Genomic DNA, 16,215 nt, shown 5'->3' with positions numbered 1-16,215 from the left:
GGGAGGCGTTCGGGTGGCATCCTGACCAGATGCCCGAACCACCTCATCTGGCTCCTCTCCATGTGAAGGAGCAGCGGCTTTACTTTGAGCTCCTCCCGGATGGCAGAGCTTCTCACCCTATCTCTAAGGGAGAGGAAACTCATTTCGGCCGCTTGTACCTGTGATCTTATCCTTTCGGTCATGACCCAAAGCTCATGACCATAGGTGAGGATGGGAACGTAGACTGACCGGTAAATTGAGAGCTTTGCCTTCCGGCTCAGCTCCTTCTTCACCACAACGGATCGGTACAACGTCCGCATTACTGAAGACGCCGCACCGATCCGCCTGTCGATCTCACGATCCACTCTTCCCTCACTCGTGAACAAGACTCCTAGGTACTTGAACTCCTCCACTTGGGGCAGGGTCTCCTCCCCAACCCGGAGATGGCACTCCACCCTTTTCCGGGCGAGAACCATGGACTCGGACTTGGAGGTGCTGATTCTCATTCCGGTCGCTTCACACTCGGCTGCGAACCGATCCAGCGAGAGCTGAAGATCCCGGTCAGATGAAGCCATCAGGACCACATCATCTGCAAAAAGCAGAGACCTAATCCTGCGGCCACCAAACCGGAACCCCTCAACGCCTTGACTGCGCCTAGAAATTCTGTCCATAAAAGTTATGAACAGAATCGGTGACAAAGGACAGCCTTGGCGGAGTCCAACCCTCACTGGAAATGTGTTCGACTTACTGCCGGCAATGCGGACCAAGCTCTGGCACTGATCGTACAGGGAGCGGACCGCCTCAATAAGACAGTCCGATACCCCATACTCTCTGAGCACTCCCCACAGGACTTCCCGAGGGACACGGTCGAATGCCTTCTCCAAGTCCACAAAGCACATGTAGACTGGTTGGGCAAACTCCTTTGCACCCTCAAGAACCCTGCCGAGAGTAGTGAAATGTAAATAATACTAATTTAAAAATAGCAATGGCATATCAAATCAAATTTAAATAGAAATTCAATGCGTCTTTTCTATTTGCAGCCTTCTCAGGTAAATATCAAAATAAACTTTTCCCAGAGGCTAATAATACATTTTTATATCGTAGCGTCCAGGAAGAGGTACTGCTGCAAGGGGTTCTGTGTATTTGTTCCGTTTATGTTGTGTTACAGTGCGGATGTTCTCCCGAAATGTGCAAGTCATTCTCGTTTAGTGTTGGTTCACAGTGTGGCGCATATTTGTAAGAGTCTTAAAGTTGTTTATACAGCCACCCTCAGTGTGACCTGTATGGCTGTTGACCAAGCTTGCATTGCATTAGCATGTGTGTGTGTGTGTAAAAGCCACATATATCATGTGACTAGGCCGGCACGCTGTTTCCACGTAGGAAAAGCGGACGTGACGAAAGGTTTTAGAGGACGCTTGAGGCAGTGCCTTTAAGGCACGCCCCCAATATTGTTATCCAGGTGGGAATCGGGAGAAATTTGGGAGAATGGTTGCCCCCTGTGATTTTCGTGAGGGGCACTGAAATTTAGGACTCTCCTTGGAAAATCGGGCGGGGGGAGGGGGGTTAGCAAGTATGAGTATTAGCGGTGAATGCGGCGTTACAGCGCCAGCTCTAATGCTAATTTGATATTGCCTCAAGGGCCAAATGAAAATACACGGCGGGCCAAAGTTTGACACCCATGCCCTAATGCCATAGTTTTCCGGTTTATTTACCAAAATCTGGTGGTCAATGGTATCGAAAGCCTTTGCAGGTCAATAAAAAAATCCTTGAACAAATTTGTTCTTCTCGATACCCCGAGTAACGTTCTCTATTAAACCTAATGAAGTTGACCTATTTTGTCGGAACCTATATTGACAATCAGATAACAATCTGTGCTTTTCAATGAAGCCACAAAGTCTATTATCGAATAACTATTCCAATATTTTTGATAACCGTGGCGGAAAGGAGACGGGCCGGTAATTTGTAAAGTGGTGTTTGTCTCCAGATTTGAAGATGGGGATGAGTTTTGAGAGTTTCAATTGTGAAGGAAATCGTCCAAGTTGAAAAGACAAATTGCAGATGTGTGTGGATGGTTTAAAGGTTTCTTCCGCTACGTTCCGGAGTGTCATTCATGTCGAGGTCATAAATGTCACGTTCTGGTCAAGTTCTAGTCACGAATGATGACTTATTCAGTCATCATTTGTGACTACCAGAGGTGGGTAGTAACGCGCTACATTTACTCCGTTACATTTACTTGAGTAACTTTTGGGATGAATTGTACTTCTATGAGTAGTTTTTATGCAACATACTTTTACTTGAGTATATTTATAGAGAAGAAACGGTACTTTTACTCCGTTCCATTTATCTACATTGAGCTCGCTACTTTTTTTTTATCGATCTGTTAATGTTTGTTTTGGTTTATGACAGCTTCAAAGTAGGATCTACGCATGCCTGCGTTTCACCAATCAAATGCAGTCACTGGTGACGTTGGACCAATCAAACAGAGCCAGGCGGTCACATGACCGTCACACGTGAAACCCGACTCTAACAAGTCGAAAAACGTATTCGGGTGTTACCATTTAGTGGTCAATTGTACGGAACATGTACTGTACTGTGCAATCTACTAATACAAGTTTTAATCAATCAATCAAAAGTCTAAAGGAAAAAAGACACTTTTTATTTCAACCGTACTTCCCGTCAAAAGCCTAAAGACTGATCGCACAGTTCCTGTCTTCACAATAAAAGTGCAGCTCCATCGCGCCTGCGCTAACAAAATAAGAGCCTCCGAAAGCCAGCGCAAACAAGCTAGCAAGCTACGGCGTTTGCCGCCAATGTATTTCTTGTAAAGTGTATAAAAACGAATATGGAAGCTGGACAGATAAGATGCCAAAAACCAACGACTTTCATGTGGTATTAGACAGAAAAGAGGAACTTTTTTTCTCCTCCATTTGAAAACGTGGACGTTATCAGCACTAAAATGCAAGTAATCAGAATCAGGTAATACACCAACTTATATTCTTGTCTTCATGAAAGATAGGAATCTATATGTTAAACATGCATGTATATTCATTAAAACACCTTTAACATGTCAACTTATATACTGTATGTATAAATGTATGTATATATATATGTATATATATATGTGTGTATATGTATATATGAGGTAGATCACCTCGACTTGGTCATTTATTAAGTAATTGATTAACGTTGAAAAACTTATTGGGGTGTTACCATTTAGTGGTCAATTGTAGGGAATATGTACTGTACTGTGCAATCTACTAATACAAGTTTTAATCAATCAATCAATCAATCAATAAATGCCTACTGAACCTATGGTGCTGTTAAGTTATTGTGGCTCAATTTGCCTTAATTTTTATTTTATTTTAATATATTATTATTTAATATATATTATTGTTTTAGTTGCTTAAGAGATATTCCTGGCTATGAATTTTGCTCATTGCTATTTTTATGTTTTTGTGCATTATTTGTTGCCGTAATCATTAAACAAACAGGTTACTCACCAGTTACTCAGTACTTGAGTAGTTTTTTTCACAACATACTTTTTACTTTTACTCAAGTAAATATTTGGGTGACTACTCCTTACTTTTACTTGAGTAATAAATCTCTAAAGTAACAGTACTCTTACTTGAGTACAATTTCTGGCTACTCTACCCACCTCTGGTGACTACTTATGTCAAATGTTTTATTTTACGATTACACAGCAGTGTAGGAAGTGTATTAGAGCGTAGTAAGTGCTTACGGATGTGTGTTGAAGAGTTTAAAGAGACCTAAATTGTTCATAAAATAAAAAGCTTCTTTAGTGTAGGACTACCATTTAACATGGTTTGGACCATAAGTGCCACGCAAATCAAGGTCAGACTTTACATTTCCCCATTAATTTGAGCAAGGATGAAAGATTCGTGGATGAGGAAAGTGAGAGTGAAGGACTAATAAGAAAAAAAAAGACGAGGGCAGTGGGAGTGATTTAGATGTTATTAGACACATTTACCAGGATAATTCTGGAAAATCCCTTATCTGCTTATTGTGTTACTAGTGTTTTAGTGAGATTATATGGTCATCCCTTTTTAGACCAGTTGATCTGCCGTTTCTTTTCTTTTTCTCCTATGTCCCACTCTCCCTTGTGGAGGGGGTCCGGTCCGATCCGGTGGCCATGTACTGCTCGCCTGTGTATCGGCTGGGGAAATCTCTGCGCTGCTGATCCGCCTCCGCTTGGGATGGTTTCCTGCTGGCTCCGCCTCCGCTTGGGATGGTTTCCTGCTGGCTCCGCTGTGAACGGGACTCGCTGCTGTGTTGGATCCACTTTGGACTGGACTCTCGCGACTGTGTTGGATCCATTATGGATTGAACTTTCACAGTATCATGTTAGACCCGCTCGACATCCATTGCGTTCCCCCTCTCTAAGGTTCTCATAGTCATCATTGTCACCGACGTCCCACTGGGTGTGAGTTTTCCTTGCCCTTATGTGGGCCTACCGAGGATGTCGTAGTGGTTTGTGCAGCCCTTTGAGACACTAGTGATTTAGGGCTATATAAGTAAACATTGATTGATTGATTGACATACGAAATCGTATTCTATTTTGTTCCGGATCCAAACCAAACTGCACTCACATCCAGCCAGTTGTCCATCAGTATGTCGGCCTCAGTCTCAAATGGAGCCTCTCTGCAGTCCGGAAACTTCTTCAGTGTGGACTGCAGCTGCTTAGAAACTCCCCTGAACTCATCCATCTGCTCACCGAGGCCACTTAGCTCCTTCTTAATGTCCTGGACCTGGACAAGTGCACTCATGAGTACTTTAGGCCCACTCTAACTGATTTAACCGAACAAAAGTGCAGGACACATGCACTTGTTTATTCATCACCGACAGAAAAGAAGTGAAGTGAGCTCACCTTGGTTATGATCCTCTGAAGGTTGTCTTTGCCCAGGTAGGAGGTTTGCTCACTGATGGTCTGCTCGGCTCTCTGCACGGTGTTCCTTAGCCCACCGCGACAGCTTTGGAACTTCTTCAGCAACTCCATCAGGATGCTGCACTGCTGCTTCCTGATGGTCATGAATATATTTGTCACAGCATCAGACCAAAAATCAACTTGCATGAATAGAACATACCTGTCAGTCAAAGATGTTTTAGTCTGCTCGTATTGACTGTCCAGCTCCTTGAGGGGATTTGGACTTTCTCCTTGACACTCAGGGAGGTCCCTGAGAATTTGGAGCTCTGAGTTCAGAGTCTGCAGCTGGTCATCCAAATCAGACAGAGTCCGAAGTCTGAGAAGAAAAAAAAATATTCGAAAGGACAAAAAGACAATGCAGTACAGCAAAAACACAACACACCTCTGTTGCACGGCCGGCATGGTCGCCTCAGTTAGGCCTCGTGTTCCGATGGTGTCCTGGAGCTTTCTCACTTCTCCCAACAGAGTCCTCTTCCTCAATCCCAAAGATTTGCCCTGGTTTCCCTTCTTGTGGGTCTGCTGCTGACCTACAAGTCCTTTGTCAGCTTCTCCCAGCTTCTTCAACAATAAATGTACCATGTCTAGACAGGAGGCAGGAGAACCATCCTTCGTGACCGTCAGCCGAGCCCCCTGCAACAGCAGATCCAGCTGCGGCGCCTTGTCTTTCAGACTGTCCGCACTCTGTTTAATAAGAGCGAGCTTGGCGCGACAGTCTTGCAGAGCCACAGTGTCACTGCAGGGGGCTCCTTGGACTCCGGGGATGTCCTCCTCTAAGGTGCGAAGTGACACGAGGAAGCGGTCAAGAGCGCGAGCAGCCGCCTCGCTCTTGCGAACTTGTTGCCGAAGCTGATCCAGGCTGTTTCTGTGGGCTTCTACCTCACGGGAGAGAGGTAGGCAGTCTCTGGGATCAAGGTTGCTGGATTCAGGCTCCAGACGTGAAAGCTGATCCAGTTCACTCTGGATATTTTCATCCAGTTCCTAATGTAGTAGAAGTAGATAGATTACAATCTGCCACAGAGGTTTTAAAGAATTCAACATATCATCGGAGTGGACAGAGGACCTTGATGTCTTTCAGGATGTTGGTGTTGGCCAGTGTGAAGGCAGTGATGTCTTTGGGTTGTCTAAGGTAACGGTCCAAGCGGTCGCTGAAATCCACCATGTGGTTCTCTGTTGAGTCAATTTGTCGAAGAGCAGCACCCAGTGAGCTGCCTCTCCTCTGAAGGTTGGACTGTTGAGCCCGCCACTGATCCTCCAGCTCTGATTTCTCCTGCTCCAGACCAGCGTCTTCACTCAAGTGGGAGCACTGGTTTGCAAACTCAGACCACAGAGACGTCGTCTCCTGCCTCAAGAACTAAAGAAGAAACCGCTCGTGGTCAATGGCCGATATAAACTTGTCCAAATTATATGCTAAATGCTGACATTGTACCTGAATTTCCTGAAGGCGAGTGTGGAGAGCTTTTAGAGTCCCAGAGTCTGAGGGAACATCGCTGATGCTCTGTTCATTTTTAGACAGCTGGACTTGCAGAGACTTCTTGCAATGATCATATCTGGAAATTGTTCAAAGACTAAATGAATGAACCCAAACAAGTTTAGACAGGAAACTTTCCATTCAGTCTACCTCTCTAAAGCTTCCTTTTTGATGACTTCTTCCACAACTGGGGGCTGCTTTTTAACCGGTTTTTGCTCTACACTTGCTATGATTTTCATTTGTGACGCCTACAAACAAAACACGTGGAGGGTTTTGCGGTAGAAAAATTCACAAAGAAACAAGTAATAGTTATCTGGACTGTAAATACCTGAGTTGAAATTGATGGGTTACCACTTTCAATTTCTTTTTGTGGGGTCTGATTGTCATCAAATACAACAGGAATCCTGAGAAACATAAAATTACTTCTGTGAAACTGAAGCAAATGCACAGAAACATCTTTTTACCGGTGAGAAATACACTCAGGACCGAGCAACTGTGCTCTTCTGTCACGTCTCACCTTGAATCAGGCGGTAGGGCTTCTTGGTCTCCACTGAATTGGCGCTGGATGGCAGCCAAGCTACTCTCGCACTCCCTCAACTGGGTGTGGGCTAGACGATGAGCGTCCTCCGGACTGAGCATGTCACACAACTCTTTTAAGGTCTCCAAATGGTTGCCGGCTTGGAGTCTGCACTCAGTTGAGAAGCAAGACTAGAGGATGTTGAAAGAAAAATGAACATAAACAAACGGTTCCTAATTGTTTTCTGAGTGCTGTGAAAGAACCCAGATACATGTAGGGATGGGTACCCGATTCAGTACTATTATAGATACCGACCCAGTTCCGTCGGTACTCTCGGGAGCAATTCTCGTAAAATCCAATATTACCGTATTTTGAAGCCTTTGTGGCATGGGACGTTCCTTTCGGTTGCAGATACGGCACTCGGTAGGCAACACGGGCGTAGTCATAGGTGACTCACCCTGACTGCCTCTAGGTAAAGTTGCAACTTTCCATGTACTGTAAACCAAGCAAGAATGCTTCGCAAAAAAACGCTCAAAAGGCTTTTGAAAAAAAATTTGCATTAGTGATTTTACGTAGCATATCCAACATTTGGTATCGAAAAATTAAAACTAGGATGCATGTTACAATCTAACAGCTGGTGTGTAAAAAGTACTATACATAAAGTACAAACTAGAGTTGTCCGATAATAGCTTTTTTGCCGATATCCGATATTCCGATATTGTCCAACTCTTAATTGCCGATTCCGATATCAACCGATACCGACAGATACAGTCGTGGAATTAACACATTATTATGCCTACTTTTTTGTTATGCATTAAACAATGTTACAAGGTTTTTCCAAAATAAATCAACTCAAGGTATGGAAGGAAAACCCACTTATGGAAAGAAATCTGACATTTTTTAACGTGCCTCAAAAGAGCAGCTTGGAATTTGGGACATGCTCTTCCTGAGAGAGCATGAGGAGGTTGAGGTGGGCGGGGTTGAAGTGTGTGTGTGTGTGTGTGGGGGGGGGAGGGGTAAGGGGTAGCAGGGGGTGTATATTGTAGTGTCCAGGAAGAGTAAGTGCTGCAAGGGATTCTGGTTATTTGTTCTGTTGTATTTATGTCGTGTTACAGTGCGGATGTTCTCCCAAAATGCGTTTGTCATTCTTGTTTGGTGTGGGTTCACAGTGCGGCGCATATTTGTAACAGTGTTAAATTTGTTTATACGGCCACCCTCAGTGAGACCTGTATGGCTGTTCACCATGTAGGTCTTGCATTCGCTTGTGTGTGTGAAAATCCGTAGATATTATGTGCAGTCATAAATTTTACTTTTTGAAACCGATACCGATAATTTCCAATAGTACATTTTAAAGCATTTATCGGACATCTCTAGTACAAACACTTTGTAGGCTCAAAAAAAAAGACAATACCACCATATTCAACTTGATGGCAAATACTACTTCCCGACGACTGCAACAGACCTAGGAAAAATTTAATTGAATGCCTTCTTGCTAATTTAACTCAGAAGTGCAAGTAAACAAGATACAACTGGAAAAGCACAAGGAGAGTGCAGACATCTACTAGGTTCTTCAAAAACAACAACACCTTGAATCTAGACCGTCATCCGAATCACCCGCAAAATGTTAGCACTTATTGCTTATCACATGTCTGAAATTTCTTAAAAGTTTAATCAAAATGTGCTTGGTACGTTTTGAGCTTGATATAACGGAATGAAAGAAACGGAGCGAAGCCTTTTATCAGCCATCTACTCTCTTTGTGCCTGTGGGTGGAGGCAGGAAGCTAGTATGAACACACACAGTAGTTGAGGCTCCTAACAATGTATGGCAACGTAGTAGAAATGATATATTTATATACTGTATATTTGGGGCGGTATAACTCAGTTGATAGAGTGGCCGTGCCAGCAACTTCAGGGTTCCAGGTTCGATCCCCGCTTCTGCTATCCTAGTTACTGCCATTGTGTCCTTGGGCAAGACACTTTACCCACCTGCTCCCAGTGCCACCCACACTGGTTTAAATGTAACTTGGGTATTGGGTTTCGCACTGAACTAACCTTTTGGACGAGGTGACGAATGGACAGCACGGGTATAAATCGGGTCACTGTTAAATGTTGAATAAAAATTTATATTTTATTACCGGGTTGGGGAAGAGTTCAAGTACCTAGGAGTCTTGTTCACGAGTGGGGGAAGAGTGGATCGTGAGATCGACAGGCGGATCGGTGCGGCGTCTTCAGTAATGCGGACGTTGTACCGATCTGTTGTGGTGAAGAAGGAGCTGAGCCGGAAGGCAAAGCTCTCAATTTACCGGTCGATCTATGTTCCCATCTTCACCTATGGTCATGAACTTTGGGTCATGACCGAAAGGATAAGATCACGGATACAAGCGGCCGAAATGAGTTTCCTCCGCCGTGTGGCGGGTCTCTCCCTTAGAGATAGGGTGAGAAGCTCTGTCATCCGGGAGGAACTCAAAGTAAAGCCACTGCTCCTCCAGATCGAGAGGAGCCAGATGAGGTGGTTCGGGCATCTGGTCAGGATGCCACCCGAACGCCTCCCGAGGGAGGTGTTTAGGGCACGTCCAACCGGTAGGAGGCCACGGGGAAGACCCAGGACATGTTGGGAAGACTACGTCTCCCGGCTGGCCTGGGAACGCCTCGGGATCCCCCGGGAAGAGCTAGACGAAGTGGCTGGGGAGAGGGAAGTCTGGGCTTCCCTGCTTAGGCTGCTGCCCCCGCGACCCGACCTCGGATAAGCGGAAGAAGATGGATGGATGGATTTTATTATCAAACAAATTCATTTCACACAATATAATTAAAATGTGTACCGTAGTACCGGTATCGATTTCCAGGTGCTGGGAATTGGTACCGAATTGGTTCAAATGTGAGAGGTACCCATCCCTACTTACTTTGCAAGTTAGAACATACTTTACTTCTACTTAATGCATGGTTTTGAATGACGCAAATCATAAAATGTTACTTAGAGCTATACAATAATTGCATTCTGAAGCAAGTACCTACCTCCCACTGAGACCTGACGGACTGAGTGAAGGTTTCCATGTCTTTGAGCTGTGAAGGTGTACAGAAGGCTTCCATGCCCTTTGCTGCTCTTAGGAATTCCTCCAGTAACTCTGGATCCAGGGTTTTCAGAGTCTAAAAATGGGTTATATATTTTTTCAACCGGAAAGGTTGATCAAATAATTTTTTTATTCTGTTATGCTGTTAAAGACTGACCCTCATTGAGCTAAATATATAAACACAGATAACTACTTACCTCTGTCGCTGATGCCTGTCCGTCTGGTATGCATTTGTCTTTGAAGATAGTGATGGCCTCCAGGATGTGCCCCTGGAGGCAGTGTTTAGCCTCCTCAAAGCCGTTTCTAGCCAAAGCCTGGGCCTTGGCATAGGCCTCAGAATAGGCTTGGGGAGGTGCTTGAGCAAGGACAGGTGGTGTCAAGCAGAGGTCTGGTGATTCTGCCTGGGAGTGAGGCAAAACACACACCTGGGAATAGACGACTGGATGGGTTGGCTTTTGTTGAGCAGATTGAATTGGAGGTTGTGGCTGCAGATGAGTAATGGGTTCAGGTGATTTTTGGGCATTTGGATGTAATTGTGCAGCTGATTTGATTGGTGACTGAATCTTGAGTCGTGGTGACTGGAGTTCAGGTTGTGGGACTGATCCTACACTGCTTTGTGTTTGTGATACATCTTTAGCTTGATGAGCCAGCTGGGATTCAGGAACATATTCAGGTAGTGATTGGGCTTGAGTTTGAGTGTAAGGCTGAACTTTTGGTCGCGGTGCTAGCTGGGCTTCGGGTTTATATTGTGGCATCGTTGGGACTTTGGGTTGGGTTGGTGTCTGAGTTTTCAATTGTGGGGCTATCTGGGGTTCAGGTTTACATTGTGGCATTGATTTAGCGTTGGTTTGAGTGGAAGGCTGGGCAATGGCTTGATGGACCAGCTGCAGTTCAGGTTTATATGAGGGCAGAGACTGAGGTTTGGGTTGGAGGGATGGCTGAACTTTAGAGTGTGGTGCTAGCTGTGGTTCAGGCATATATTGCGACAGTGATTGAGTCCCGGGTTGGCTTGGTGTTGGAGCTATTGATCTGAATTGTGGAGGAACCTGAGGATTAAGATGGGCAAGGCGAAACTGTGGCTGCATAGGAGCTTGTGTCTGAATGTGAGGTTGGAATTGGGCCTGTAGACGAGGTTGAAGGTGAGGCTGTGGAGGATACACTAAATCAGTTTGTTGTGGTATTTGAGCGCGGATATTAACATGCTCAGGAGATGGATATTGCTGAGCCTGGGGGTAAGAAGATTGGGCTTGTAAATGTTGTACCTGCATCCACATTGGTTGCTCACTCTGGCCATGTTGTGTCTGCATTAGAGTCACATCATACACTTGCATCTGTGACGGTTGTTGATTTTGGGGCCTTATTTGGGACAAAGTTTGAGTCTGGAGTTGAGGTTGCGAGTGTATTTGCATCTGAGACTGATTATATGATTGTATCATGTTAGAATACCCCGTGGGACCCATTTGAGGTCTTTGTGGATGACCACCTTGAGGCCCTTGCGGTGCTTGTAAAGCCTGAAACTGTGGAGGTTGACCTGTTTGCTGAGTGAAAGGGTGAGGGATGTGATGCATTTGCCGGACAATGTCATTATTTTGTGGCTCCTGCCTTGCATTCCACTGCTGAGCATTGGAGTAATTTTGAAGGTAAACCACTGGCTGCACTGGAGTTTGTGGGTGTGTCATCGACTTTGAGGAAGAGCCGCTAACATCGGTCCAAGTGGCTAGGTGGCCCGGGGTAATATGGCCTGGGTGTTGGACTGCCGACTGAGTGTGTGCATGATATTGAGTCAAAGGATGTCCCTGAGGCTGAAATATTGGTTGACCTTGAGGATATTGTTGAGTCAAAGGTTCTGTAAGACTTGGCTGAATTTTCAAAAGGGGGAGTGTTTGAAACTGTTCTGTAGATTGAACATGAGTAAGTGTGAAAGATTGAGGTGTTGTCATTTCCTGAAACGTTGTTTGCTCGTGAGCCGTAGACCCAGGACTAATTTGGGGTTTAGTCTTTGCATGTACAGGGGCCTGAATCTGGGTCTTGGACTGAACATTCTGTTGAATGTTGGCCGCGGTTTGAGGTTTGACTTGGGGCTGGGTCACAGACTGAGCACGAGCCATGGATGCAAGATTGGTTTGAGACTGAGCTGCATAGATTTGAGTCTGAGTCTCTAGAGGAGATTGGCTTTGAAGTTGAAGGATTGTTTGGTTTTCAGGCTGATTTAACTGAGGGTGTCTTTGCATCTGGAATATTGTTTCTTGAGAAACTTGTGCAGGAGTGATCACATGGGTCGGACTGTGTGCCTGCGCTGGTGGTTTAGGGGACGGCGGCCTGACAGGGGACCAGGACTGTGGATGACTACGAAGCTGAATATGGGAAGGCACAGGTGGTTGAATTTTGTCCTGCAGAGGAGCCTGCATGGGAGATGAAGGCCTAACTTGAGCCCAGGTTGGCCTTTGAGCTAAAACGTGGCTGTGTGCTAGAGGCTGGGGCTGAACCTGTGACTGAGCCATCATTTCTGCTGAGGGCTGACTTCTTGCATTTGCTTGCTGAGGAGGCAGATCTACTGTCTTTGACTTGTTCCTTGTGCCTTCTTCTGGCTGTGCTACTACAATCGGCATTTGTTGTTTCTGCTGCTGTTCTTTTAGTTTTTTCCGTTTGGTTGACTGACCAGCAGACTGGTCTTGGGTCTCAGGCTGTGTCCTGGAGGTTACTGTATGGTGATGAACAACTTCAGTGAACTCTATTATGTCTTGATTCTTCTGTGGCTGTGTAGCCTGAACTATTTTTTGGGCAGAATCTTTGTTTGGACTTTGAATATCGTGTTCTGTCTTTTCAAGCCATGGTCGGTTCTTTAAGCTCCGGGCCTTTTTGCATTGAAGTTCTTGTGATTGAAGAGGTTTCTTTACTGGTGACGTCAGCTCATGCACTGCAGTTGTCTGCGGGAGTTTTCTTTCAACCTCTACATGCATTAGCATAGACTGGTCCTCTTTATAACCTTTCATCTCCAGTTGCTGCTCCCCATCTTTATGAATCCGTCTCTCTTTCTTTGTGTCCTCTTTTTCTTTTAGTACCTCTGCTTGGGCTTGGTAATACTTTGGGTCTTGTGCTTCCGCTCTGTTAAGCTGTTGCTGCTGTATCCATGTGTTCCCTGCAGTCTGCTCTTGTTCCGTCATCACTGCCCAGACCTGAGTTTGGCCTTCTGCTTGTGTCGGGCTAGTCTGCATCTCTTCTTGTGCAGAACTATAAGACACTGGGGGTACACCTATTTTATCTTCTCTGTATTCCTGCACCACTATCTTTGGCACAAACGCTTCTTGAGATGGCTGAAATTCTGACAAGGTAGTACACTCCTGTGTCGGTGGACCAGTATCCAGCTGTCTTAGATGATGAGGCTTGGTTTTGGCCTGAATAAAGACTTTGGATGGAGGCCCTCCTGTAGGGCTCCTGCTTCTGTCCCTTCGAGCTCCCAGGCTACTTAGCAGTCCTACCACCTCCTGAAATTCAAGGCATATAAATGACCAAACATGAAAACAACAAATGAATGCAAGATAGCCAATGACTGGGAACCATGGACTCCTAAAGACACATCCTTCTGACTCCCAATGTATTTTTCGAATTCAATGTCTGTAACTACCTTGCAGTCTTTTAACTTCGAGAAGCTCAAAATGATATACGCGAACATCAAAAAGACTACTGACTTGTGAGTGAGCCACAGTTGCTCGCACACGGCCCTCTATGGTGGAAGCTTGGAGACTTTGGATGGGAGAGTTCTTCTGATGTGTCATTATTAAGACCTGAAGGTCCTGCTCCTCTGTCACCACCTGACCTTCCAGCTGGAGCCCACGTGATATCGCGTCCTAAAAGAAAAGAACATCACCGCATGAGTATCATTTTTTTTTTAGCAGCAAATCCAATTGAATGATTTTTAATGCCTTTTTAATGCAACTAGAAGTAGATTTCATGCCCATGTCCTTCTGCAGGTAGTTATTATATACTAATATATATATATGTGTGTGTTCAAAAGCTTACAGTTGTCTGTAGAGACAGAAATGTTAGATTTGATAACGATAATGTTGAATAAATGGAAAGTTTACATTAATTGTTACTCTCCAAAGGACTAGAATTTGCTCACTACTACTCAGTGGCCTATTGGTTAGAGTGTCCGCCCTGAGATTGGTAGGCAGTGAGTTCATTTAAGTCTCACCTTAAAACTCATCTGTATACTCTAGCCTTTAAATAGACCTCCTTTTTAGACCAGTTGATCTGCCGCTTCTTTTCTTTCTCCTATGTCCCCCCCCTCCCTTGTGGAGGGGGTCCGGTCCGATAACCATGGATGAAGTACTGGCTGTCCAGAGTCGAGACCCATGATGGACCGCTCGTCGGGACCCAGGATGGACCGCTCGCCTGTGTATCGGTTGGGGACATCTCTACGCTGCTGACCCGCCTCCGCTTGAGATGGTCTCCTGTGGACGGGACTCTCGCTGCTGTCTTGGATCCGCTTGAACTGAACTCTCGCGGCTGTGTTGGAGCCACTATGGATTGCCCACATCTGAGGTCCTCTCCAAGGTTTCTCATAGTCAGCATTGTCACTGGCGTCCCACTGGATGTGGATTCTCCCTGCCCACTGGGTGTGAGTTTTCCTTGCCCTTTTGTGGGTTCTTCCGAGGATGTTGTAGTCGTAATGGTTTGTGCAGTCCTTTGAGACACCTCGCTCAGGTGAGCGAGGTGGCAAACTTTTTGATGGAGTCGACCGACCCACAGAGCAGCAAGAGCCTGGCGGGGGAGCTGCAAAAACTCAACATGAACTGGGAAAAATTCAACCAAGGAAACACTTTGGTAGGTTTATATTGAAAGGCAGTATTTATTGTAAAGATGTGAAGGTAATTTGATTTGACTTTGTTTGGAACAAGGCTTTGCTCTGGGGCTGGGCTATAAATCGATAAACTCGATATATCGTGGGCTTGTCTCTGGTCGATATAGAAAATGACTATATCGTGATATTCGAGTATACATTCTCACGCAGTTGCTTTTAGCTGCGGGCATTATACTACAGGCTCTTCCCACTCTTTGTATCGGTTGGGGAGATCTCTACGCTGCTGATCCGCCTCCGCTTGGGATGGTTTCCTGTAGACGGGACTCCCGCTGCTGTCTTGGATCCGCTTTGAACTGAACTCTCGCGGCTGTGTTGGAGCCACTATGGATTGAACTTTCACAGTATCATGTTAGACCCGCTCAACATCCATTGCTTTCGGTCCCCTAGAAGGGGGGGGGGGGGGGGTTGCCCACATCTGAGGTCCTCTCCAAGGTTTCTCATAGTCAGCATTGTCACTGGCGTCCCACTGGATGTGAATTCTCCCTGCCCACTGGGTGTGAGTTTTCCTTGCCCTTTTGTGGGTTCTTCCGAGGATGTCGTAGTCGTAATGATTTGTGCAGACCTTTGAGACATTTGTGATTTGGGGCTATATAAATAAACATTGATCGATTGATTGATTCAAACCCCGGCCGAGTCATACCAAAGACTATAAAATGGGACCCGTTACCTCCCTGCTTGGCACTCACCATCAAAGGTTGGAAATGGGGGTTAAATCACCAAAAATGATTCCTGCCCACAGCCCCCCCCCCCTAACCTCCCAGGGGTTGAAGAAGGGGATGGGTCAAATGCAGAGGGCAAATTTCACCCCACCTAGTGTGTGTGGGACAAACATTGGTACTTTAACTATAATTTTAACTTTTAACTCCCAAAATTGTTTAATCTGAGAATTATTTGTATTGATCTATTTTTCTGTAGTGGTAGCAGCAGCTGCCAGAAGTTGCTTTGTTGGCCACAGCAAAGAAATTAGGCACGGTTAATTGCTGCCAGTCTTTAATAGCAGACTTGTGATGAGCTAATAGCATTAATCCCCACTGAGCAAAGTTTGGAGGTCTTTTTGCACACACTTCATCTCTGGGTTCATTATTGGCAAGCTTCAAACAAGTTTTGAAAAGTAAGCGACCCCGCCTCCTTTGTCTCAACACATATTCCTTTCCGGGCTTTTGCCAGATTATGAGCACATTCACAAGATGTAACATTCCAAGCATCCCATCGTTCTGACTTCCTGCACTGGCCGTAGACATACTTGTCAACCCTCCCGATTTTCCCGGGCGACTCCCCAAAATTTCCCGGGGCAGCCATTCTCCCGAATTTCTCCCGATTTCCACCCTGTCAAAAATATCGGGGGCGTGCTTAAAGGCACTGCCTTTAGCGTCCTCT

General features: G+C 45.4%; 1 protein-coding gene across 1 annotated transcript in view; it reads right to left on the bottom strand.

Annotated features, from left to right (window-relative positions):
• syne2b (spectrin repeat containing, nuclear envelope 2b) overlaps positions 1-16,215 on the bottom strand; it is a 408,840-nt gene that overhangs the window by 309,344 nt on the left and 83,281 nt on the right. Inside the window, exons 22-33 of the mRNA XM_061886295.1 lie at positions 13,664-13,822; positions 10,172-13,459; positions 9,919-10,050; positions 6,907-7,097; positions 6,718-6,793; positions 6,540-6,637; positions 6,348-6,468; positions 5,982-6,272; positions 5,304-5,899; positions 5,082-5,237; positions 4,865-5,015; positions 4,587-4,745 (exon numbers count right to left, since the gene is read on the bottom strand). Of these exons, the coding sequence (XP_061742279.1) occupies positions 4,587-4,745; positions 4,865-5,015; positions 5,082-5,237; positions 5,304-5,899; positions 5,982-6,272; positions 6,348-6,468; positions 6,540-6,637; positions 6,718-6,793; positions 6,907-7,097; positions 9,919-10,050; positions 10,172-13,459; positions 13,664-13,822 (5,418 nt within the window). The remainder of the gene's footprint in view (positions 1-4,586; positions 4,746-4,864; positions 5,016-5,081; positions 5,238-5,303; positions 5,900-5,981; positions 6,273-6,347; positions 6,469-6,539; positions 6,638-6,717; positions 6,794-6,906; positions 7,098-9,918; positions 10,051-10,171; positions 13,460-13,663; positions 13,823-16,215) is intronic.

This window comes from Nerophis ophidion, linkage group LG24, assembly GCF_033978795.1.
Source record: "Nerophis ophidion isolate RoL-2023_Sa linkage group LG24, RoL_Noph_v1.0, whole genome shotgun sequence".
NCBI lineage: Eukaryota > Metazoa > Chordata > Actinopteri > Syngnathiformes > Syngnathidae > Nerophis > Nerophis ophidion.
The sequence above is the reverse complement of the archived record's forward strand: the minus strand, read 5'-3'. Positions and strand labels throughout refer to the sequence as shown.